The 22,428-nt window shown below is 29.5% G+C and overlaps 10 protein-coding genes across 10 annotated transcripts; 4 read left to right on the top strand and 6 right to left on the bottom strand. All coding sequences in view use genetic code 6, as the record gives it.

Annotated features, from left to right (window-relative positions):
* Positions 1–282: 282 nt before the first annotated feature.
* SS50377_22010 (uncharacterized protein) lies at positions 283–1,431 on the bottom strand (the record flags this gene model as incomplete). Its single annotated transcript, XM_067905902.1, has 1 exon — positions 283–1,431. The coding sequence occupies one exon, from the start codon at positions 1,429–1,431 to the stop codon at positions 283–285; it is 1,149 nt and encodes a 382-aa protein (XP_067767219.1).
* Positions 1,432–1,465: 34 nt separating this feature from the next.
* SS50377_22009 (Kinase, CDC7) lies at positions 1,466–4,738 on the bottom strand (the record flags this gene model as incomplete). Its single annotated transcript, XM_067905901.1, has 1 exon — positions 1,466–4,738. One exon carries the CDS (start codon positions 4,736–4,738, stop codon positions 1,466–1,468), a length of 3,273 nt encoding a protein of 1,090 aa, XP_067767218.1.
* Positions 4,739–4,833: 95 nt separating this feature from the next.
* SS50377_22008 (uncharacterized protein) lies at positions 4,834–7,110 on the bottom strand (the record flags this gene model as incomplete). Its single annotated transcript, XM_067905900.1, has 1 exon — positions 4,834–7,110. The coding sequence occupies one exon, from the start codon at positions 7,108–7,110 to the stop codon at positions 4,834–4,836; it is 2,277 nt and encodes a 758-aa protein (XP_067767217.1).
* A 791-nt stretch (positions 7,111–7,901) lies between these two features.
* Positions 7,902–8,201, top strand: SS50377_22007 (uncharacterized protein; the record flags this gene model as incomplete). Its single annotated transcript, XM_067905899.1, has 1 exon — positions 7,902–8,201. The coding sequence occupies one exon, from the start codon at positions 7,902–7,904 to the stop codon at positions 8,199–8,201; it is 300 nt and encodes a 99-aa protein (XP_067767216.1).
* A 225-nt stretch (positions 8,202–8,426) lies between these two features.
* On the bottom strand, positions 8,427–10,211 carry SS50377_22006 (uncharacterized protein; the record flags this gene model as incomplete). Its single annotated transcript, XM_067905898.1, has 1 exon — positions 8,427–10,211. One exon carries the CDS (start codon positions 10,209–10,211, stop codon positions 8,427–8,429), a length of 1,785 nt encoding a protein of 594 aa, XP_067767215.1.
* Positions 10,212–10,358: 147 nt separating this feature from the next.
* Positions 10,359–12,548, top strand: SS50377_22005 (uncharacterized protein; the record flags this gene model as incomplete). Its single annotated transcript, XM_067905897.1, has 1 exon — positions 10,359–12,548. The coding sequence occupies one exon, from the start codon at positions 10,359–10,361 to the stop codon at positions 12,546–12,548; it is 2,190 nt and encodes a 729-aa protein (XP_067767214.1).
* A 386-nt stretch (positions 12,549–12,934) lies between these two features.
* On the top strand, positions 12,935–18,781 carry SS50377_22004 (uncharacterized protein; the record flags this gene model as incomplete). Its single annotated transcript, XM_067905896.1, has 1 exon — positions 12,935–18,781. The coding sequence occupies one exon, from the start codon at positions 12,935–12,937 to the stop codon at positions 18,779–18,781; it is 5,847 nt and encodes a 1,948-aa protein (XP_067767213.1).
* Positions 18,782–18,792: 11 nt separating this feature from the next.
* SS50377_22003 (uncharacterized protein) lies at positions 18,793–19,899 on the bottom strand (the record flags this gene model as incomplete). Its single annotated transcript, XM_067905895.1, has 1 exon — positions 18,793–19,899. The coding sequence occupies one exon, from the start codon at positions 19,897–19,899 to the stop codon at positions 18,793–18,795; it is 1,107 nt and encodes a 368-aa protein (XP_067767212.1).
* A 598-nt stretch (positions 19,900–20,497) lies between these two features.
* Positions 20,498–21,457, top strand: SS50377_22002 (Carboxylate/amino acid/amine transporter family protein; the record flags this gene model as incomplete). Its single annotated transcript, XM_067905894.1, has 1 exon — positions 20,498–21,457. The coding sequence occupies one exon, from the start codon at positions 20,498–20,500 to the stop codon at positions 21,455–21,457; it is 960 nt and encodes a 319-aa protein (XP_067767211.1).
* Positions 21,458–21,464: 7 nt separating this feature from the next.
* Positions 21,465–22,403, bottom strand: SS50377_22001 (Palmitoyltransferase; the record flags this gene model as incomplete). The annotated part of the gene is made up of 1 exon (XM_067905893.1): positions 21,465–22,403. The coding sequence occupies one exon, from the start codon at positions 22,401–22,403 to the stop codon at positions 21,465–21,467; it is 939 nt and encodes a 312-aa protein (XP_067767210.1).
* Between the last annotated feature and the right edge of the window lie 25 nt (positions 22,404–22,428).

Below are 22,428 nucleotides of genomic sequence, written 5' to 3'. Positions count from 1 at the left end.
ATTTATCTCTGTTGTGGGTTTGCTGATATTGTTGTGAAAATAAAAATAAAATATTGTTTTTCACAATCATTTAATTGTATAAAATTATTAAAAGTTAAAAGCCTTATTGTCTAATTAAATATAAATAATTAAATTATAAATTTTTTAACATCTGCAAATAAGAGATACTGATTACTATTTAATAAAACCAGGAAATACACATTTTAATCTTACGATAAACCGAACACATAACAATGATAGAAAATAATAATCATCATAATTTAATTTTGTTAAATCTACCTCTCATATTCTAGTCATAACATATCGTCTTACAATATTAAGCAGCCTCCCCCAAATCCGCACTATAGACTCATAATTAAACCGTACTAACTTAGACCCTTACTTTAATCTTTCTACTTCTCCTTTTGGCAATTATGGGCCATCATACTCATAACTTATAGCAATATTACCTATCATTTCTGAAGTTATAATACCTCTTGAGATCTAAAACTACCCCTCTAATAACACATATTTTGGTTCTCCAGATAGAATATAGTATTATAATGATAATAGTTACTTGGGCATATCGATAAACTATTAACTGTCGAAAATAATATCTGAATGATATTTCAAAGTATATAAAAATGTTGCGTACAAGCAATTTGCCTAGAAATCTGACAATTCAGATGATGGTAGAGTTAGAATATTTTTAATTTATTAGCCAATACATGATAAAGGTATATGAGTAGTATTGAAAATTATATCTGGAGAATATACTTCAACTTTATATTTACCGTTACTATGATACAAAGACTATGGCATAGCAATTGGATAAACATGTTTTCTGGTGAAGAAATTACGTTCAGCAACTTGGCTATAAAAAAGCTCTGATTTAGGCTTTAAAGGCATCTTAAATGATATATCCTCTAATATTGTCTTAGAACTATTACTAATATTTTGAATAAAACTATTCTGAATAATTTATACTTTTTCTTCAGGTTATATTTTATCATTATTGTGTAATGCTTCGTTAATACTATGCAAAATCTTTTCTATTTCGGAAATTTAATACCGAACTGATTAACTTCCTCCTGGTGTTTCTACATTATCTAATTATTTTTTTAGCTTTTACTTTATATCTCTAAGTGATTTTACATAATTTTTAGAAAAAATCTTAAACTCATTTCCAAGTTTATTCACTTCATTAGTAATAAAATTTGATGCATTTTATGGATCTGCTCTCATTTTCGATTAGATCTACACCTTGTAATCTGAATCAAATTCAGATTGTGTTAACTACTTCTGCTAATTTTATATATTATCCAGAGCATCAAAATAGTTAGTCTATAAAGAAAAGATACCAATTTTATCTAGTTTAGTGTAATTATGACTATAAGGATTCATCTAAATATCCTTAACCTCTTCAGAATCTGAAAAATCAAAATTAGGCATTATTTTTCAATTTGTTTATATTTATTATATAATATCACTTAACATATTTCTTAATAATTTATCTTCGGTTACGTATTTCCTAATTATTTCTAACTCCTTAACTCATCTACCGAACGAAATCTGGTCCATATTCACGCATTCCAGTTCGTAAATCATCCAACCATTTCTATTTAGTCTTTTAATATAATTCCTCGATTGAAATTTCGAAAATTCGAGCCTTTATGGCTTTTTCAGCATCCTCTAGCTCCTCAATTGCCTTATTAAGCATATCTGGCCTCTAGACAATATTTTTAACGCTTTATTAATAAATTTTTTCTACGTATGCAAAGCTCTTTGGGTACATTTCAGCAAACTCATCCAAATGCACTTCCTATTTTTTATCCTTTCCAGCGATCATGGGAACACCAGGAACACCTCCTGCACACTAACAAGCCAATATCAAGTCTTTACGCGCTAGTGATGAATTAACGTAAAAAGTACAAGTGTTTGCCAGTCTCACCAGCACAGAACGAAGTTTATTACGCTGCGAAATATTAGCATTTTAAAGTGAAGAGTACAACATTGAAGGCTCAAATGTTGCATTTGCGAAGAGCTAGGCTGGATTTGCATAATAAAGAGAGAGTTTTCCATTTAGTATTTTACTTAATTTTGAACTTGTCTACTGCCGAGTGAAGGCTGTAAGAACAACACGCATAAGACACTTTGGGAGTGGTGTTGAGGGCCCGTTCAAAATTTTTTACAAATTTTGGTTAATATAGCTTTATATAGTTTCTTAGTCTGCAATAATATTAGGAGTTTAGTCGACAAGCATATTTTTGATTGGAACGGAAACGGTATCATATAAGCGATGCAATGTATCTGACTGTTACATTGCATTTTTATGTTCGAAAGTACGCAAATTTCTACGAATTTTATTGTTATTATATTATCGCTGTTTAGCTTATTAGTTCTTTATAGCACGATCGTTGTTCGAAATATTCTCGTCTGCCTCTGCAATTGAGTAGTATGGATTCATACCAGAATATTCCTCTAACAGCGTTATGGTGTCCGAGAAATTTTCGACTTGAGGGTGGATTTTGTGTACAATTTGAGGAAGATTTGGATGATCAAAAGTAATAATATCTAACTGAGAATACAGGGAATTCGTCTAGAAAGTCATCGAGTTGATTTTTTCTTGAATATCGGACAAAGAAGCGGTAATCTAAATAAGTTATTACTGATAACTGGATGACTTTTCATAGAACGCTTATTATCCCTAAATGAGATGCTTCTGCTATTTTAAATCCTCGATTTATGTATCATTTTAAGTAATTTAAAGCATTAACTAACTGTACTTTCGCCTACTATCACGTAGATTAAGATATTCTTTAAATTGATCTTTTGTCAATGTTGTATTATGCACCAACTTGTCTTCGAAATCCTCCTGTATAACTGCTGATTTTTTAAGTACAAGCTAATGTGACAAAGATGTAAGATCTTTGAGCAATGAATTAACATGCACCGCCTCGCTCGCTGATGACTGAAATTCAACAATCGGAACCGCTACATCATACGCCTGGTACCTTACTGTATTCATTTCAAGCTATCTGTTTATATTCAGTTTGCCTATTTAAGCTATATTTTCATATTTTTCTAGTTAAATATCCTTTCGGTAGGTATTGTCTTATATCACAACCTACTGAAAATGAATATATTTGCTGTTAATCAAAGTTCTCCTGTACAATTCTGCTTCGCGTCTAACTTTTTACTACTAAATTAAAAGCTCCTTAATTAGCACTTTTATAGATTGAATTTGGGCATCTAGCCGCCTCCGTACACTCGTGTTCCGTACAGCACGTTGGCGCATCTCGTTGTCTAAATTCGCCCGCTGGATGCTCTTTTCTGAAAGTTTCTCGTCCACCAAATATGATGAACTTGCACTCAGCTATACAGTTTTCAGCTCGCATTTTTGGCTCTAGTCGATGCTAAAAACCTACACATTACGCTCGATTACCTAACCAAAAGGCGTAACTTACCCCCGTAGCAGTCGATGTTTCCGCCCATTTTTCTCAATGTCCTTGATTAGCTCCTTTTGAAAGCTCAAACTCCCACCACCGAGCTTGCTGTAGTCATCCAGCAGCGTCTCCTACATGCTCTTACTGATTTGAATAATCTCGCTTATATCATTACATCGCTTCTTTAAACAAAAAACCACATTATCTGACTCCTTTAGATTGCTTATCTGCGTTATCACGCTCCGCTGAAAATCACCATTGAATAGTGTTTTTTCTGCCATTTTTCGCTTAAAAAACGGCATTTGGAGCGCCTACGATGCTGTAATACGCTTTTTGGGATCGAATTCGAGCAGCTTCCGACAGAGCTCGAATACAGAAAAGTCGATAGCTGCGAAGAGCTCTGGGTTGTACTGCTGTGAGAGCTCCTCGATTGAAAAGGCCAAGTTTTGCGGTGAGGCTGCTGTGAGCGCAAAGTCGGCCCCAATGGCGTTCATGGACTGCACGAAGCGATCCGCGCCCATGATAGAGCGTATAGCGAGAATTTCATGGACATCCAAGTTCGGGATGCCACGGAAAATTGACGTCTTGGATGTTAGAATTTGCAGCAGGATGACGCCAGCGCTCCAGGTATCAATTTTTGGCGTTTAGTACGCTACCGGTAGCAGAATTTCTGGTGCACGGTAGCCGTGCGTTCCTGAGTGCGGCTGCGGCGGAATCGGTGTCGTCTGGACCTGTTTCTTGTTGATGAACTGCGGTAGGTTTTTGGTGCGTTCCAGCGGCGGGTTTAGCGGTGCCTATTTCGTACGCAAAATAGCGAACTCTTTGGCCTCTCGCTACGATTGCGCGAGGCCGAAATCGATTAGCATGCCTTGGGAGGTCGTTGCGTTGAACATGAAATTTCCTGGTTTCACATCACGGTGCAAGAGACCTCCAGATACCGATTCCAGGTGCGAAAGGCCTTGTAGAAGCTGAAACATATAGCTTTACGTCATTTTTGGAGTAAAACTTGGCAACAACTTCTTAAATTCGTCTGAGGACAGAAAATTCGTAATAACTGTGGTTTAAAGAGTTTACGGTGAGAATTTGATGTCCACAAGTTGCACTATTGACGGTTTATTTGTTAATTTTCGAAGATACTCAATCTCTTTTAACAGCATATGGGGTTTCGTTGTTAAACGGATTCTTTTCACAGCACGCCTTTAGAAATCGGGTGTATAAGCTAGAAATACACGCGAAAATGCACCTTTTCCGACTTAAGTCACCAGTTTGTATGAAGTTTATGGTATTTCAGAACAGTCCAGTTATTCAGCCATTAAAATAAAATAGTTATTTTAGTATAATACAATAATATAGTTTTATATAAAACTTTGAAAACATAAATAGCTAATAATATTAAGTAAAACCGATTTCACTTGACTTGAAAACCTTGCTTTCGTAATTCCCTCAACTGAGCTTGTTATTTAAAGAACTCATTTTATTCTGGTTATTCTTCTTATAAAGGCTATGGATCTCTGATAGCCCCAGTTTTTTCCATTTTAGGTATAAATACTCCTTCAACATAGCTGATATCATTATTATAATTATTTTGGTTATAAGAAACATCTACGGAATTTGGACTGAGAGAAGAAGTATCCGGTATCTGGATCTAATTTAACCTGCTGTAGTATTCTTGCTCTAGAAGTGTTGCATCTATATTAGATTCTTGTTCAAAAGGATTAACTCGTTATTATGACTATTTTTTCTCTAACTAAATATTACTTTCCTTTCTGAGAAATTTATCAAATTCTCCGATGCTTTTCTTACCAACGTCTAACATAGAAGGTTCATCAATATTATATTATGAGTTTACCATATTCATATCTAATTGTTAGTTTTTCTAATTATCAGACAATATTGTTTCATCTACAGTTGATTGTTAGTAAAAATTAGCTTACCTAGAATTTTCTATATTTAAAAGATCTGGTATAGATTATTATGATATATTTTATATCTACTAAGTACGCAAGCCTTCAACAACTTCCACTTCTCCCTATGTGCTTTCTAGCTAATTTTCTATATTTTTAATTTATTAGTTGATTGATTAATATTCTTCTTACTCAGATATTTATTAATCGGATTATAAAGTACTTACTGCGAATTACTATTTTTCCACTTACAATCTAGGTTTTGGTATCTATGGAATTTACACATTAGGTGAAATAAATTATTAAATTTGAGATACTCTATTAGAATGTGGCTATCCAGTGATTGTATCTGTATTTTCTGGTATACTATACGATTAGTTTTCTTCTAACATAAGTCTGGGAGTTTAAAACCCAATATCCTGTGATTAATTGTCTAATATACTATTTAGCTTACTATTAGTATTATTCTATAAATCTACTACAGGTTCATTGTTTTCTTCTATGTTAAACGTCATATCTGTTTTTGAAACATTATCTAACTCATTCATGCTTTATAGACAACTCAAATCATCTATTCTGCCTCGTAGTTTATCCTAAATTTTTTAATATCTGGCTAGCTAATATTTTAAATTTTTGTTTTCAATTTCTAAATTTCTATTAGAAGATAAATTTTACGTCTTAAAAAGCATTATCTCTTCCTTATATTTTTAAGATTAAGCAGTTTGTAGTGCTAATAACTTATCCTAGTCAAATTATTATTCTTATAATTTTGTTAATTTTGTTGAAAGTACTTATATTATATTAGATTTATCAGAAATATCATTTATTGATTATTTGCTCTCTAGTTTTTAGCTTTCGATTATTAATAATTGTGTCTGGTTCTATACTTATAATCCATCAATTTATCTTTTTAATAAAAATATGTTATGATCTGCATTTTTAATTTCTTACATTATTACATCAGAAACTTAGCCAAATTCAACTTATTATTTAAAAAGTTCATTTCGAGCCCTAACCGTCTCAACCTATTATATCTTCATTATTTTCTCTTATTAATTATTTGTGCATTATATATTGAGTAACCCTTACATAACAGCCTAAAATTAATTTTCAAGACCCCCATTACTATATCTTAATCTAGATATAATATCATCATTATCAGTTAATGTTAAAATTAGCTTATTAACAACATCATTCATCTAATTATTATGGTTAATAGATGATTCTAAAGATCCTTGCAACCGCTATATCATCTTTTCTTAATCCATTGATTGAAAATTTACCTTATCAAAAACCTCTTAAATACTCTTCTATGATTCTTAAGTCAACCTTAATAAATTTTCAATATGCTACTTTTCTGCCATAACAGACAACAATCGCTGATTCAAACTATTAATAACAGTTTTTTATTAATTAATTAATACATCTTTATCTACAATTTTAATTCTTATCTCTTTAACTTCTTCTCGCAAACCTATTTGTAATCTTAAATCTGATGCACGTAATCCAATCTCTTTGCTTAAATCTTATATTTCACGTTGTTATGAAGATAATTTTTTATGCAAATCTGAATTAATTTCATCAAGTATCTCTCTAGAATCTTGTGATTCAGTAAGCTGTAATTATAGCTACTCATTCTCAATTGATATAGTTTTTAGATTATTTAATATCAGGTGAGGATCTTTAGTTTTATTTATAAAATTTAAAGCTTGAGTAATTTTAGATGGGCTATTGGATTGTAAAGCGTTAGATATTAGTGCTTTGTGTTTTACACTCAGCATTTTATATTTTTGCTAAGTATATTATAAATATAGTATAATAATTTATTTCCAATTTAGATTAACATTTTAATTCTTTTTATGTTTATAATATCTAAATAGTTAGGAGCTGAATTTAGTTATGTGATAAAGAATTAATAATTATGTTATCTTATCATATCATATAAGGATTTATTAAAGATATTGCAAAAATATATACAATAAAATAATAGAAATATTTCAATTGATGATAATATTTTATGGTTTATTATTTATACTTATATTAAGTTTGTGATGCTGTCATTTGCAGAATAAAAATTTCTAAAAATTAAATGAATTCATTCATTATTAATTAGTTCCCAAAGTTCTCCTAACTTATATACACATTCTGATACTCTTACATTTTTCTTGTGAAAACTAGCCAATATATCACAAAAATCATTTAATAAGGTTATTATATAGAGGGAATTTCGTTTTTTAGATTTGATTATTATTTTCTCAGCGATTTCCATCACACCCATAAGTTGCTTTATCGATGAGCTGTATATGGAATTTATGTGTTTGTCAACTCGTTTGGTCATAACAATACCACTGTTTACAGGGGTATATGCCATATTCTAGTATTTGTAGATCTGTAGAGATAAGTAAACTAACGATAAAAATGATTATTACTTAGTATATTATTTAAACTGTACACATTTCAGCACTCTATATATTCATATATAATAAATTAAAATAATTAAAATAATATTTTCTAGTTTCTCCTTATTATAATAGGGAAAATAGTCAAATATATACATTTTAGATTTTGGAAAATGCTTAGTTTTACAATTCGTCGAAAAATCGCAATATCATCGCTTAAAAAATATGATATTGATATAAAGCTGTTGAGAATGTATAATCCTAAGTTACTAACAGACTCAGATGCAGTACAATACCTTTAATAATTACTAGATGATTCGCAGCATCCAGATCCAATTTAATTGGCAGCCGCAGTTCTTAGAAAACGATTAGATGTACGATAATGTGCTATTTGTGCAAAAATGATGCTAGGATTAAATGAAAAGAGTACTAAAAAGGCATATAAAACAATACTTGACTACATAAAGGAATGAATTACTACAATATTATATATTTTATTGACTATTTTTATTTAAACTCCTTATTTTATAAGTTTTATAATATTATTAATACTATGGCTACTAATTAAATAAAATTATTACTCAAAAATTATTATGAGTATTACTTTTGCAAACATGGTTATAAAAAATTAGTTATACTTATTTTTAAATAGTAAAACCATTTATTATGTCCTAGTATTGAATAATAATAATTATCAGTCAAAAACCTAAATCAATACTGCCACCAAATGGATCGCTAATCTCGCTCATAGACTCAGTCTCAAATTTAAGATCATACTTTTTAACTTCCTATTATTTTTAAGGACTGAAAATTTTTTGTGCCATTTTTGGCGGCGAATTTTATCCAGGTGAATCAAAATCATCGCTACCGAACTCATCAAAATCATCAAAATCGTCATCATCTTGCTCTTTTTATACTTATTAATTCGGATGACTTGGTTATTTGGGTGGAAGTTTTGGTAAACTATTCACAATTTCATTTAATGATAACGTGCCTGGAGGATTAGTATTACTAATTAGCTTTTTAGCAGCGTCAACTTATGGAATTACTTATTCTGGACACAAGTTTTCATTATGTACTACACTAGAAGGCCTATCATCTGAAACATCTGTCATGCTCTTAATGATATCTAAAAATCCTTTTGGCTTTTCTTATTGAATTGGTACATTATCAGAATCTGAAAGATCCAATATAGGTTAAATTTTACTAATTTAAGAATCTTTTACAGTCGACTATTCACGATTAGGCTTATTTGGTACTTCAGCTGAAAAATCTGGCTATAATAAAGATTACGCTTACTAGTCTTCTAAAATTTGATGTTTCTACTATACTAATTACTATTATAACTATTTTTAATCAGCTGTCAATATTTACTACTAGTTCAAGTACTATTATGTAGGAATTTAAAAATGGGGCACCGCTGGTGGAGTAGTATCTTGAGTAAAAATCATTTACTGCGGTAATTATTATTATATTAAATGCTACATTGACAGTTATTATTACTGCACACTAGGTAAGCCTGTTGGAATAAATTAATTATAATGTAGTTATTATCCTGATGGTTATTACATTTGTTATAAAGCCAACTAAATTTATTACTACTAGGCCACCATTTTAGCTTGCATTCCTTATTATTATTATTAATACTAGTTTTATATTTAAAAGACTCCTTCGGATCCTATTGAACTACTAGTTTAACCTGTAGACCCAGTATTTCCTGAAGATAAAATTGATTGATACAAGTTATTAGGTCCCCCATAGTTACCAATTCGCTGCATATTCTAAAGTTTTTAAATAAGCTACTAATATAAAACGGTACTTTACTCTAATTTTTAAATCCTCGCATATAATTTATCTTTTTATTATCCTAAATTTCTACATTCTTCAATTAATTCTTCCTAGTTCTGCTGTAAAACATGCAAATTTCGTTTCAAATCACGATTTTCCTATTCTAGCACATCAATATGCGCCTCACTATCAGCTACATATTTTTCATTGATTTCTTTAGTTATTTTTTAGCACGAAAAACACAAATTGCATCTTTTATCAATCTCTGCAGCTTCAAGTTTTTATTACAGGGAGGAAATTTAAGTAGTATAAAATTTGTTTTCGCTTTCCCTTGATGTTCTTTCTGAAGTCAAACAATCATTAAGTGAATTTATAGTCGTTTTATGCTGTTCTGTTAACATCTTCAAAGCAGAATCTAAATTTTGTCTGTGAGTTTATGAGAGTTAAAGCTTTAGGTTTGTCATTTAATCAGTTTAAGAAGGTAATTATGATTAGGTTTAGTAAAAAATAGAAACTGGGTCAAACTTTTAAATAGGTAAGTACGAGGTAGTTTGGGTTTAAGAATCAATTAACTATGGCTAAGTTCTACTGTACTCAGAAGGAGACTATGCGTTATCTTAATCCTCTAATAGCTGTCGTTTTAAAAACGGCACTAGAGTTCTTTTCATAAACTCTGTTTAATGCGCAGTAAGCATTTTGTAAAATTTTTAATATCGTAATTATTACTATATTATAATTATTTATATAAATCTAAGAATAATATTATTGTATCATAATATTAAATTATCGTAAAATATTAGTAATTATTATACCATATTATTACACCGCGCTCCAGACTACAAATGGGAATTTGGAAAGATGTAATTCGAAATTAGTAGAAACTAAACAATGTGAAATAACTTCCAAGATAAATAGAATCACTTCTAGAATAATCAGCTATCAGGTTCTCAACCTGCTATACGACACCAAATGTATTGTAAATGCTCTAGAGAGCTATTCACGAAGCCCCAACCTCCATTGCCGAGCTTTCTATAGAATTCCAATCTAGCATTTATTAGGATAAATTTATATAATTTCAATCCATTTTTTCTCAATCGAGCAAATTCTATGATCTTATTAACTATGCGAATCAGCCTATCCTACACCAGCTACTCCCAAAGTCACAGTTTTATGGAACCCCTTTCCCCAAAATCATCGAAAAATCATCGGAAACACACTTGGCAAAACTAGTAGAAACACTGTAAGTCAAAATTCCAGCGATGGAAAACCTAAAAATTCTATCACTTTTCAACGCACCACCAGGTCTTTTGGATCAGCTGGATATTCCAAGCTCCCTCGAAGTGCTGATTCTGGACAATTTAGCGCCGCTACCGCTCCCAAAAATTCTTAAGCAACTACCAAACCTGCAGAAACTCCTCGTTCTGAGTATCTCAAACACTAACTTAGCGGGAATAAAGACCGATTTTATTCAGTTTCTTCAAAATAACGCGAACGTGTACGCCCAGTCCTACTCTACCGCCCTTAACAAACACTACGGGCCCTGCGCTCGTCACACTGCCGAGCACGAATTGCGAACGTGTTATTCTGATGCTGAAAAAGCGACTTTTAAACACCGGTTTGGCTGCCAGGGTGTCGAATATTTAGCAATTTAGAGCTGCTAAGTGAGTAAGAGTTTCGGAGACTCGATAGTTGATATAATAGTAAAAGATTAGGCGTTATAAGTAATCGATTTGAGGGAAAATGATGTCGATTTGATCATGAAGCGACGCGCTGAGTGCGAAAATGAAAATTTGGAATGGTAAAAGTATTTAAAAACCAGTATGTCGAGTGTTATGGCTCGACACGCACCTTCTTAGCTAATCAGAAAAATTTAGTAGGAGAGTTTAGATGAAGCAGAAAAATATGAGTTAGAGGAGGTAAAAAGTCATTTTCTGTGCAGAATCTTACAACAAAATTCAACTATTCGGAAAATAATTTTGTCATAAAACATTTCTGAATGCTTACGACAATATGTTTAGTTAAAATGTCAAGTTAATTAGCAGTAGTTAGATTTAGCGATAAATGAAGTGACAAAAAGCACTGATTTCTATGAGAATTAGAAAGTTTAATAGGAGTATTTTGTCCTTAGTGCTATGAAAAGCGTGAGATTTCTATTGGTAAGTTTAAATTAAAAAATAGTAGAAAAAGTAGAAAAAGAAAGTAAAAAGAAAATATGCAAAGATGATAAATTAGTTGATAATATCAGGAAAACTAAGGCTAAAAGTCCTGGAAAACCTTAAAAAAACACTTCACTTAAAAAAGGAAGTAGTTTAAAGAAAACTGATAAAATTGTGAAAAGTAAAAAATTAGTTTCTGAAAGCAATACTGGCATTACAAGCCAGGCTAGCACCACCTAATGTAGTGTAGATGCTAATAGTACTAGATATTCTACTACAACAATGGGAACTGTAAGATCAAAAACAAGTACTGTATCTAGGTTAAAGTAGCGGAAAGTTTCTGGTAGTACTTTTCGTGTCGATAGCACCATTATGAGTAATTCATCTACAATGAAGCGTTCAAATACACCAACTTCTGATAATAACAGTATAGTATCCGAAGCTACTATTTAAAGTGGATTATCTAGCTAATTAACTAGAAAGAGTAGTAAAAGCTCAAGAAGCTAATTGCGCAAGAAAAAATCAGTTCTTTAAGATAATGTAAGAAAATCTAGCTAAGAATTTTCTGAATAGTCTAATTTAAAGCTTAAAGAACTTATGAAACCATTTAAGCCTGAAGAAGAAAGTTAGCAGTCAAAATAAAGTGTCGTCATAGATAATGATTAGCTCAAGCAAAAAATAGTAGACTTAGTCTATGAACTTTTAATGTTTAACTGTGATGGTGATAAGTCAAGAGCAAGATAAATATTTCTATAAAATTAAAAACGATTAATGGAGTATGTAGGAAAACTTATGATAGATGTTGAAAAAGGAGGGTTAACAATGGATGGTGTAAGATCATAATTGTTTGCGTTTTTAGAAAACGCAATATTGTGAGATTATTAAAATTCTATTAGTATTATTATATAAAATTATTTTCATTATATTAATAAATGAAGAGAAAATATGCAAGCTATTTATTATGGGTAGTTTTCATTATCACTCAAATAAGTGCTATATTAATGTTCATTTATACACCATCTTGTATAAGGATAATAAAGAGTTTTCCTAGCAAATAATATAAATAAGTATGTAAAAATTCGCTATAGTCAGTGTAGTCTCTACATTAAACCGCATGGAAACTTTAAACTGCATCGATTATTACGATAGTATTATCCTGCATCTTATAGTGTACGATTCTTTTCTGAAATAAACATAATACTGAAATTTATTTTCAAAGATTATATATAATTTAATATCCATATATTTTCTATCCTTTAAAAATGCAGCCACGTTTATCTATAAAGGATGAATAAGAAGCTGATTCTATAGTAAATTAAGTTTAATAATTTTAAGAAAGTAAATTGCCAAGCTAAATTGATAGTTAAAAAATGAAAATCTAAGATCTTAACTTGAAATCATAAAAATAGCTTAGATAATGCATTACTTTATTGTAATAAGCATATAACTAAAAATTATCTGCAGCATTTAGCGAACTAAATACATAAATTGAGTAACGACCTTTGTATGTAATGTTTGAACCATTATTAAAGTGTAACTCACTTACCGATCATGAAGCCCCGAAGAACATTTTACCAGTATATGCTCCATTTATTGATGATTCATTGGAGTAATTAAGATCAGTATTTGATGAATAATTACCTTAGATAGTATTTGATTAGTTTTTAAGTATACTGTAGACCTAATTATAACATTCAAATCATTAAGGCAATAGGATAAGAGATTTGGAGGGTGAATTATCATAGTTTTAAACCTAGGCTTCTATCTAAGCTGAAATTATTAAAACTTTGTAGTAAACTATAATAAATGAAAAGCAAAGATTTGTCAAAGAAATTAGTACTCTTCGTGAGTAGATTGTTTAAAAATAAAGATTTGGTAATAAATTTCAACCAGATTTTAATGAACTACCATAGGCAGCTGATTGCCTTAATATGCCAGACATTTCATTAGATTTAGAATAATTTAAATAACATTCTTCCAAAGAAATTCGAATAGATAATAATAAATTACTTGATGAAATTAAATAATTAAAAGCATAGGTTTTACTTTTACATGGTTAAGCTGTAGAAGGTGAAGGTTTTAAGAAGAGATATTTAGATAGTTGCAGAGAGTTAGAATAAGCCGAATTAAAGTCAGAATAAGCCGTATAAGGTTATAAAGATGAATGTTAACTATTAACAAAGGCTAAATAAGCTACTGAAAATGAAGTTTCCTCATTGTAAAATGACTGTCAATAGTTGAAAGAATAAAATTCATTCTTTAACAATTAAATTGCTTAGTTGGAGAGTGACATTAAAGAATATTAACAAAAAGCGTCTTCACGAGGTGAATTTGAACAGAAATATAATGAAATGCTAGAACTCGTTGGTAAATTAGAGGATTTATAACTTCTCAAGAACAATGAAGTCAATTAATTACGAAATTAAATTGATTAACTTAGAAGCTAGATCTAAAAACTATAAAAGTAAGAATTAAAGACGTAGAATTAACAGGCAGATGAACTATTAGAAAAAATTGAAAACATTACTATTGTTAATGATCGCCTAAAATAAGAAATAGATCGCCTCATGATTGTTAATTAAGAGTTAACTGAAAATGCGAGTATTAGGCAATCTTTAGATTTGGGAGGAATAACTTTAGATAAACCATTATCACGTAAGAAATAAACAAAATCTTAAGAAATTTAAGTTCCTGAATTTCAAACTGAAAACGAAGTAGATAATTAAACAAACTCGAATTTAAATTGGAATCAAAGTAGCAGCATACGCTCCAATAATATTAATAATGGCTCAATAGATCTATCATAAGGAAACTAGTTAGAACTCACTAAAAGAATTGAGTAATTCTAAATGGGACTTCCTTGGTAGCCTGATGAAGTTGATAGAGTAATAGAAGCCACATTTAAATAAGCTGAAATATTAAGGTTTGTACTTAAAAAGGAAAGCTGTAAAACTTTAGAAATGAAAAAACATATGGATTATTTGTAAACTAAATTAGGATTAGATAGCTAAACTAAATAAATAGATAATTTGTAAAATCTAAGCAACTTAAAAGTAAAGAATGCTAGCTTTAGAAAAGGTAAAAAACCATAGCTTATTAGTGATGACTAGGAACGAATCTAAGAGGATGGCTCCAATACTTCAAAATCTAACTAAAGTTCTCGACACTCACATAGAAAAGGTGTAGAAGCTTAAATTAAACAGAACTAAATTATTTAGAATTAAATTGAAGTAAATATTCCTGTATTAGATTCACCTGAATAATAGGAATAAGAAGTTTAATTTGGTATAGAATAAATAAAGTAAGAATCCAGCACTGTTTAAAAAACAACTATCATTCCAAAGAAGTCGTTCAGGAGAAATTAAGACTTAGATAAATCTTTAAATAATCAAAACAAAATTAAAACTAGTGGTTAGTCCTAAAAACCTGCAGCAAATGTATATAGTAACTAACAATTGTCTGCTGACAAGGATATTAGTAAGAAACTAAATTAAAAAGAAATTGTATAGAAAAATTCATAATATTCTAGTAAATAATAAGCGAATAATAAGATGAAGCCTTCAAAATTACCTAATACACCTCATGAAAGTACAAAGGATAGTAGTTCATACATTAATGATATTGATGCAGTTTTAGCCTAATTTACCGAAAAATAACTATAAATATTGTAGCAACCTTTATCCTAAGAATAAATTAGTAAGCTTACAGAAAAAGAGCGTGAGGCTATGCGCATTTTATAGCAACAAAATATTAATTAGATTAATATAAAAGAATAAGAGGCTGATTAAGATCAATATAATACTTCAGGCGAAGCCAATAGTGAATTACTGTCAGATATATAAGATGACGTATAAATAAATTAAATTTAGAATGAAACGACTTCCCAACCCATTAATTCCGAAAAAAATACCATATTGAAAGGAAAAGGTACTATTGAATAACAAATTAAATAAGTAATGGAGAACAGAAAAACCGAATAACAAATTGGTGCTGAAAATTTATCAAGTACACAATCTGATAGTCATCAATTAAAATAAGAAGATCTTATAACCGATTATAATAATTAAAATATCGACATAATTAATTAAAATTAAGTTGAAGTTATATAAAATTCGTAATCATAGAAATAAAATATTGAATCTAATGAGTCTGTCAGAAAGAGAAATAACATACCACCCAATAATCGATTACTTCCTGATGACAATTTATTATCAGAAAATGTAATTATATCTAAAGAAAACTATGATTACGGTAGATAGGAACCTTCTGCGAATTAACTTCTTCCTGAATAAAAAATGTAAATTGAAGAAAATAAAATTAATTAACTTATATAAGATGGTTTAGTAGTGCCTTCAAACATAGATTAATATGAGTTGGATATTAATCCTTAAGAGATTATTAAAAATCATAAAGAAGATGAGATTAACTAAAACTTAGCTTTATAGATTAGAACTGTTGCATCATTTGCGGATCTTAAAATGTAATAAGGAGAAAAAGATTACACTGATATAACTGAAGAGAATAGTTCTGATATCTATTCTCAAGATGATGATATTACTGAAGGTGAGGCTTCTATATAATTAAAATAACTTTTGAAGAAATAAAAAGATGAAATTATAAAACTAAAATAAGAAATAGACAAAGAAAAGTCAGCAGTGCTTTAATTAACTGATATTGATAGTTATAATCCTAATACAGTATCTCTTTAATAATCTAATACATAATGGAAACGCTAATTGAAAGGTAATACTTTTATCATGGATAAACTTTTAGGTGATATTAACCTTAATGATGTTTAAGATGTCGAGTCGGTTATTCTACAAAATTTAAAATAAAACGATGAAAAAGTTTCAAAAACTGCAAAATAATAAGTCTTGGAGTTATTAAATACTTAACTTCAAGACCAACTACTTAATTTTGTATTCGACGATGAAATTAACGAAGAAGACTTCAAATCTAAATATTAATAAAACTTCTTAGATAGTGTTTATGATAATGATTTTATACAATAATTGTTAGATGACAATCTTATGGCGTTTAATTAAGAAGTAATTTAAAAAGCCGTTTATCATCCAATTATGATTAAAAGAGTTTTGTAAAAGTTTAATGAGCTTTCAGACATCCAAAAGCTCACTATCTAAAATTTATATTCTAAGCCTTTTGCAGAAGAATTAACAGCGCATTCTTTATCTAAGTAAAATTAGGAGCTTCTTATAAAGATTTTTTACGACTAAAAGCTTGCATAAATTGTCTGTTTGAACCCAGAAATTCCTACAAATTTCATTAGTAATTCTAAAGAACTCACTACTAGAGCTAAAAACTTTACTCCTGAAGGAGAACTTAATCTTTTCCAATTCGGGTAATCAATAAAATCTGCTCTTATGTTGTAAAAGCAAAATAAACTACACGCTTCTCTAATTAATAAATTTTAAACCCTTTTGGGGGAAGAATTTTATGAAAAGATACACTCTGGAATTCCACTTTCTCAAGAATCTACAAACTAACTCCTTGAAGTAGTTATTAATTAAGAAACTATGCAGAAGCTCATGTAAGCAAACTTTGATGTGAAAACTACTAAGAAGCTACAAAAACTTTACGACACTTAATCACTTGTAAACTTAAAAAACAAAGAAATTACACCTCAAGAAGCTCGTTAAATAATAGATATATTTAGTGATAAATAAGTCGCAAAGGTATTATTTAGTGACCAATCTGACACTGCTACAACGTAAATTTAAGCATAAGTGAAGTAACTTTAAAATATTTAGAAATAGGAAATTTTGAAGAAGAAAATTGTTAAAAATATGGAAAAAACACTTTTTGATACTGAAATTGCTGAAAATTTACTCAATGGATAAATTACACAAGACACTGCAGATACAATTTTACAGATTTTATATAACGAAGATATGGCAAAAATCATCTCAAATAACAAATATTCAATGGTCTCTGCAAAGCTTCTCAGTAATGTCTTATATAACCCAGAACTTGCGAAAGCACTAAGAAATGTAAATTTGATGACTGAAAAGTAAGTTTAGGAACTCGGGAATGCGATTTATAACAATGAAATTATAGATGTTTTGTAGAAAGAGAGTAAAGACTAAAATAGTAAGGACATGGCTATTAAATGTGCGAGATAAGCTAAAATTGCTGAAAAAGAACGAAATAAGGTTGATCAAAAAATGGTTGCTAAACCGTTTTAAGTCAGATTTGCAGTAGAAAAATAAAATGAAAAAGGTGTAGAAAAATAAATGGCTAATAGTACGTCAAGGCATCATATGGCTGCAATTTAAAATACGCACAATACGCTAAGTGGGCATATTCCAATAGATTAACTTGTGACAGCTGCGAAGGTAAGTTTGAAAGAAGTTTAAGAAAAATAAGAAGTCTTTTTAGATAAAACTAGTAGTTAGAATGTGTAGTAAGTGTAATTGAGTAAATTGGTTACTCGTGATCCAATTAAAAATGTTCCATACATCACAGTTCCTATGAATTCTGCTAAACATGGCATACATCGTTATAATGGCCAGAAAAATAATTATATTAATGGACTTAACAACGCCATGAAAACAATTTAATTTGATATTAAAACGGTCCCTGTAAACGAATTAATGGTTCGTGGTGCTGTAAATGTTGTTAAAAAGCGTGAAATTAAGGGGTTCACAAGACCCTAGTAGTCTATTAAGTAGCATCCGACTATTGACATGAAAGGTCTGCTGTAGGTTCAAAATTTCGCCTATAATGGTCCGAATTAAGCAATTTCATAGTACAAAAAAGCATCTGAAATTTAAAATAAAATAGATGCTCAGGTGAAACCAATTGTAAAAACTGGAAGCACTAAGAGACACTCTAGCATAGAAAAATAGGATGGATGTGGTGTAAGAGAGCAAATAATTAAGAAATAGATAAGTCCCATGCGCGATAGTCAACATTAAAGCAAACTACTAGCACCATTGGATCAATTTGCAGGTATCGATAAATAACCAAAGGTACTACAAAGACGATAAGAAGATAAAAAAGAGAGTTTGGACAAAATTATTGAATAGCTGTCAGGTAGCTACATAGGCGATGGAAAGATAAACCTAGAAGGATTTAGCATTAAGAAGTGAAAGGCATGTTATCACTATTTTCGTTTAAAAATACCTGCAAAAATGCTTTTTTTCTTCTCTGGTAACTTTTCCTCATCGTCAATAAAAAGATTCTTTCCTATTGCTGCAGACTTTATATCTAGTTTACTCTCTGATTTTTGTTGTGATTTCTATTCCGAAATAGTATCCTTATCCTCCTTGTCTAGGCTTTATGATTTTTCAATGCTTTCCTACGTATCATTTATTTTAGAAAGCTCATCTTAAAACATATCATCAATGCATAAATGATCACCTATTTCAGAAAATGCTTAACTAATAACTGATTCCCTAGTTTATCCATGATCTGCTCCTTCTTACTTAAATGCTGTTTGATCTGTTCTAAATGATTAATTAGAAGCGAATGAAGAATTTTTAGAATTACATTACGATTTCCTTTGGAAATCAAAAATTGAACCTACACCATTCTTAAAGAGATTTTAAACTGTTGATACTGGTTTCGGTGGCATAACTTAGGCATTAGCTTCATCAATTATTTTGTCTAATCTTTCTACTGTATGGGAATCTTAAACATGTCTATAAACTAAACTTTCTAATATATTCGGGTCTTCTACATCATCTTCGTCAGATAATTGTAAATCTTCCATATGCAAACCAAGATTTTGATCTGGGTCTGGTGATGGAATAAAATTATTAGCGTCATGATGTTCATATAAAGGTGATACAACCTATAATATTTATTATTTTTACGGCGCTATGGGTTACAATATGTTAACTTTCTTAGGGAGTTCAGTAGGTGATTCAGCTTCTGAATTAACAATTGTTTAAAACTGTTAAGATGAATGAGTTGGTGATTCTGATCTTAGGGTTTCCTTCTTTGTTTCAAATTAATTGTCAACATTTGCAGGTGTTTCTATATTTGAATCAATATTAATATAATTTTATTAGGCTTCTAACTCAGTTTCAGGTGTAAAAATATTAGGTAAAACTTTATTTTACTCTACTCCCTTTTTAGATTACTATGTATCAATTTAGTCCTAGACCTAGTTATTTATTATATCAGAGTTTTCTTACTATATATCATGTTATTTACATAACCTCTTTTGATTATCTGTATTAATTTTATTTTAATGTTAAGACATTCTAAATTTTAAAATGAAATTATTATAATTATTTAAGCATATAATAATGGTAATATAATATCTATCGAATTAGTGAAGTAAATATAGTTTGAAATTATAAAAATAACATGAAATATATAATATTTTAACATAATATGATTATCTACAGAAGTAATTCATCTCATTTTCTTAATAAATATTAATATCGTCGTCTATTTAATCTAAAGTTATTCTACTCTTAATACATAAATCTATCTTGATCATATATAAATATGTCAAATTCCGTTATTTTTAGCTTGTTTCTCGTTAGCAAAGCATATGCCTTCCGCTTCATTTAAAAAATAGTTTTTTAGTATATAAACCTATATATCCAAATCATACTATCATAAATAATTTTTAAAATAATTAAAAATATTATAATAACGATATATTTTTCAATTATACTTTGTAATGAGACTTTGAATATTTAAAAAATATACATTTTTAGTTCGTAACCTTTTAAAATTTTTATTAATAGCGATGTTATACCTATATAAACTTTAATCTAAATACAATACGTGAATTTTTTCGGAATATAAAATATTATAGTTATATATAATTATTATAGTAGTTTTATCAAATGAAACTTCTCGCTCCAGTATTAGGACTATGTCTTGCATTATTGAATGCATTCCTTGGTACTTTTCTTAACGCATCCAACGCATTTTATTAAACAAATTTACCAGCATTTACTGCTTTTATTTACTATTTTTTATGCTCCTTATTAATTTTTAAGGTTCCTAAGAAAGCATTTTTTTAGATTCATAAAAGAATATTATGTGGTGTGGTTGATATTTGTGCTAATCTCTGCGTTATATATGCGTATGCATATACTTCAGTTGCCTCTGCATTATTAATTGTCTCTCTATCAACTCCATTAAGTGTAGTATTTTATTTTTTGATTTAAAAGAAGAAAATAAGTATTTATAAGATTGTATTTTCAGTAATAACAGTCGCTTTTGCAGCAGGTTTTGCTGGAACTGATTTCAAAGGGTCATAGTGGTAAGGATTATTGCTGTCAGCGGGTGCTGCTCTTTGCTATGGTTTAGCTTGTGTAATTAATGAAAAATATAGCGCAGATATTGAATATTCGGTATTCCTAGGGTAAATGTCACTTATTGGTGCGGTAGTTACTTTTGCAATGTCTATGGGTTTAGAAGTTAGCTAATTTTAGGATATTCCATTCTAAGCATGGTTATTGATTTCTGCTTTTGGCATAGGCATGGTTGGTTTTTATTTCCTAAGCTTAGTTATTTATAGAATTTCATCAGCTGTTTTCTTTAGCGTTAGCTTGGTTTTAACCAATGTGTTTACCTTCCCAATTAGTATTCTGTTATTTAAAGACAGTTTTTAATGGTGGCAATATATGTGTGCTGGTGGTGTTATTTTAAGTATTATTGGTTTTATTTGGGCTTAAGAAAAAAGATTTAAATAAGAAAAGTAAACTAGGGAATTGATTGAAGGTGGATTTTAAGTTGCTAAGGATATCTAAATGACTGATGCAGATTAAAATATTATACCTCATTAAACGAGTGAATGACATTTGTTCACCATCTTGGAATGAATTACTTTTTTGTATAAAAAATCTACTTAATATTTTCTAAAAAATAACCACATCCTAACTATTTATCTATCAGTTGTTTAGTTTAATCTGAACTATATTATTTAACACAGTAGTTTTGGCCTCTTATATTAATTTCTGCATAATCTTAACTAACTTCTTATAAAATTAAAACTAATTGATCTTAAGTTTCAGCAAAAACATAATCTTACTTTTAATACTCTTAATATTCTTTAAGCAACAACATACTTCTATGACAATACTTCTTTCGCAAATGATAAAATTAGGCAATTAATTGAATTATATTTGGAATAAATGCTACTAAATTTAGTATTAAAATCAACGATTCAAATTTTTTATGAATACCTAATACTAAAATATACTTTACTTAGTTGTTCTGTATTATAACATTATAACTAGTATAAATAACCATAAGCTATTAAATTAACCCAAGAATCAAATAGTTTATAAACTAAGGTCTATTCTATTTTCCAACGTCATTCCCAACCCACGGACATGAATGATCATATTGCTCAACACATGAATAAATACCATGAAAGCTATGCGGCTTATTTAGTTAGTTACAGTGCTTGCAGTATGTAACAAATAATTTTTCCTGTAACGGATAAATTTTATTGTCTACTCCGGCAGAATTAGGCGATGTTAGCAAAAGCCAAAACTGTTAAAAAATCTACTTAACTAGAAATATCTAAAGTATTAAAAATTTATGAAATTTAAGTAATTAGCAATATTTTAAATTTAAAACATAATAAACCAAAGTTATAAACACACATAAAATATGGCTATTTTTCAGCTTAACTTTCGTAAAATGCTAACATAAAATAGTAAAAGAATAAACCAACATATCTTTATATGTAATACTGACTATCCCAATACTAAATGCTAGCCAAAGTATTTTAATCATTTTTGAAAAATTCTTATATATTATT

The sequence above is a fragment of the Spironucleus salmonicida genome, chromosome 2 (assembly GCF_000497125.1).
Source record: "Spironucleus salmonicida strain ATCC 50377 chromosome 2, whole genome shotgun sequence".
NCBI classification, from domain to species: Eukaryota; Fornicata; order Diplomonadida; family Hexamitidae; genus Spironucleus; species Spironucleus salmonicida.
The sequence above is the reverse complement of the archived record's forward strand: the minus strand, read 5'-3'. Positions and strand labels throughout refer to the sequence as shown.